The sequence below is a fragment of the Camelina sativa genome, chromosome 18 (genome assembly GCF_000633955.1).
Source record: "Camelina sativa cultivar DH55 chromosome 18, Cs, whole genome shotgun sequence".
In the NCBI taxonomy this organism is placed as follows: domain Eukaryota; kingdom Viridiplantae; phylum Streptophyta; class Magnoliopsida; order Brassicales; family Brassicaceae; genus Camelina; species Camelina sativa.
The window spans coordinates 15,782,219-15,784,830 of NC_025702.1; the positions used below are offsets into that span (position 1 = coordinate 15,782,219).

At 33.8% G+C, this 2,612-nt stretch overlaps 1 protein-coding gene across 2 annotated transcripts; it reads right to left on the reverse strand.

The window, feature by feature from the left end:
- LOC104761862 lies at positions 1,034-2,142 on the reverse strand. Of its 2 annotated transcripts, none has more exons than XM_010485009.2 (2): positions 1,919-2,142; positions 1,034-1,688 (listed from the first exon to the last, which is right to left on the reverse strand). In XM_010485009.2, exon 2 carries the CDS (start codon positions 1,685-1,687, stop codon positions 1,187-1,189), a length of 501 nt encoding a protein of 166 aa, XP_010483311.1. In that variant the 5' UTR covers position 1,688; positions 1,919-2,142; the 3' UTR covers positions 1,034-1,186. The 2 variants fall into 2 exon arrangements, with proteins under 2 accessions (XP_010483311.1, XP_010483310.1); XM_010485008.2 differs by having other exon boundaries at positions 1,908-2,139.

A 2,612-nucleotide genomic window follows, 5' to 3' on the forward strand; every position in this document is an offset into this window, starting at 1 on the left:
CCATGGTTCTTTGGCTCTTAGCTTTCCCGAAAAAGGAAGAGGACAAGTTTTAATTAGTCCATATGGTTAAAATCACTCTCCTTTTTCATCAAAGATATTTTAACTAAGTAATCACTTATTAGCTACATACTTTCTTAATTAAGAATCATTTCTTTCATGGCTTTAAGTGTTTTTAATTTCAATCTCAAAATCGTGTGTTTATGAAATCAGAGATGATGGCTCATTAAAGATGTTATCATTTGACCATGTTACTCTCACTTTAAATAAATGCCAACTGCCAAGAGATTTTGTACCGACAGAAAGAGAACATAGCTTATAAATAAGTTTTAAAAAGGCTATGACAGGTTAAAAGATTAGTGCTTAGTTAAGCATAGCAAGAAATGTCGTCAACTTCATTCATAGCAATTTGTTTGGAGTCAATGAATCTAACTAGCCGATCAGAAATCACTCGAGTACACTTGTGCCAACCTTGACCGGTTTTTGTTTTTACAATACCAAAAAAACATCATAACCCCAAATCATTAGTGAATAGTGATCTTTGTGCTTCAACATTTAGGCCCACTATATGTGTCACTTTTGCGTTTTTTTATAAAGGAAACAGCAACGTAAATAGGCCAAAATTAACCCATCAACTCGGCCCATTCTATACCTGAATTCAATTCGATTAGTCAATGTGACTTCAGAGTGATTAGATACTTTTGCTTTGAAAAAATTTGACTTCATCGTAGGCTAACATGATATAACACTCTTGTTTTAAGCAGAAACCATTAAACTAGTACCACATGATTAGTTAAGTTACATATTATGTTCGCTTTAGAAATCAATTATAGTTGGTAAAACAATAATATGCTAGGCTTAATACGATTATAGATTTCTGCGTAATTTTAACATATGACTTAATTACTTTTCTTTTCTTGGAAAAAAAAAGAGTTTCCTTTAAAATCAACATTAGTACGCGCAATATATTAGTTGTAAAAACAATTCTGACAATTTTGTTTAATTGTAGCGTAAATTTACATCAGTACATACTGCATTGACAATAAAATGTTACAATTCTATTAATATTCAAGTGGTCTTCTAATGAAATTAACCCATATATTAATTTTATATTAATTGTACATACATGGACCTTCATCTAAATCATTAGCTACTTTATATGCACAAGAGTGCGGAAATGCATGCACATTTATTTGTTATCGTTCGTTAAGTTTCCGGTTACTGAATCTACTGCTGCGACGGTTCGCATAACGTCCACTTGCGCTCGGAGATAGACGATGTAATCAAGTGTCTCTCTTATCAAATAATCTTTGTTTTCTATTAACTCGCCTCCCGGTACAAGACTCTTAAGCAACTCCGTACGTCTTCTCACTCCACTTTTCGTTGTAAAATTTCCATTTCGTCTAAGAGTGCGACAACGGTTCTTCATCCGATTTCGAGCTTTTTTTAGTACTCGACGAGCCATAGGTTTGTTGGCCGTCTTGTTTCCGCTCCTAGAGATGAGAGCGCGGCTCCATACAGTAGAGCTGCTTCTAGCGGCTGCCATGGCTATATCCGATGACAGTTTTATCGCATTTTTCCTCTCGGTTATGTTCAAGGGATGTTCATGAACAACAGAACAATCTAATATGTGGAGAGTAGTTATCCATTTCTTGATAAATTCTTGCTTAACCATATTATAAGTGCTCATCCTGATAAAATAAACACCAATGAAATTATAAGGAAATACATGATCTGAAAATAAACGTTCGATTCTGTACTCATTTAACGGATATATATATATATATAATTGGACACTTCGTCGGAACATCTCCTTTGATACACTTCTGATTATATAAATGAACGTGGCTCAAGAAGGAGATGTGAATAAACAAACAAGAGACGTCAATGAAATCAATAAATATACTTACATGACGCTTACTTCTATTTTTAGATATCCACGTAGCTCGATTGTGTCTGAAACTTAAACCCTAAAAAGAAACGAAAGAGAGTGAGAGAGAGAGAGAGGGATCAGAGATTAGACTGAAGAAGAGAGAATTAATAGAATAAATGAGAGAGTGTGGAGGCATTTATTGGATCAAAGGAAATGAAGTGAAATTTTAAGAGTGGGGCTAGAAGAGAAAGACAGAGCACATGGACGCACATGGCTCAACATACCCCACTTTCTCTCCAACCCTAAATACCATTTATACTCATCATCATCATCATCATCATCATCATCATCATCATCATCATCTAAGCTTCAATTATTTTGGTCTATTTTTATACTTAAAACCGTTTTCCATATCTTATACTCTATTCACAAACCCATAAAACGGTAGCTTGATCCAACATTTGGTTCTATTATTATATGGACTTTCATAATTCATAGTTGTATGATTTGACAAATATCACCAACTTATGAAAGTAGAGCAACTGGTAGAATTATATGAGAAAGAAAAGAAAAACAATAAACGTACGTTAACGTTGATGACTTAACGGAAATATTCCGATAAGAGTACTATGTGATCACTATAACTTTAGATTCAACGATTACGAATTTTACCACGACTTAAACCATGTTTTTACGGATGAGCATAGAAAAAATAGCATCTGCTCTGAAGATGTAGTGAACA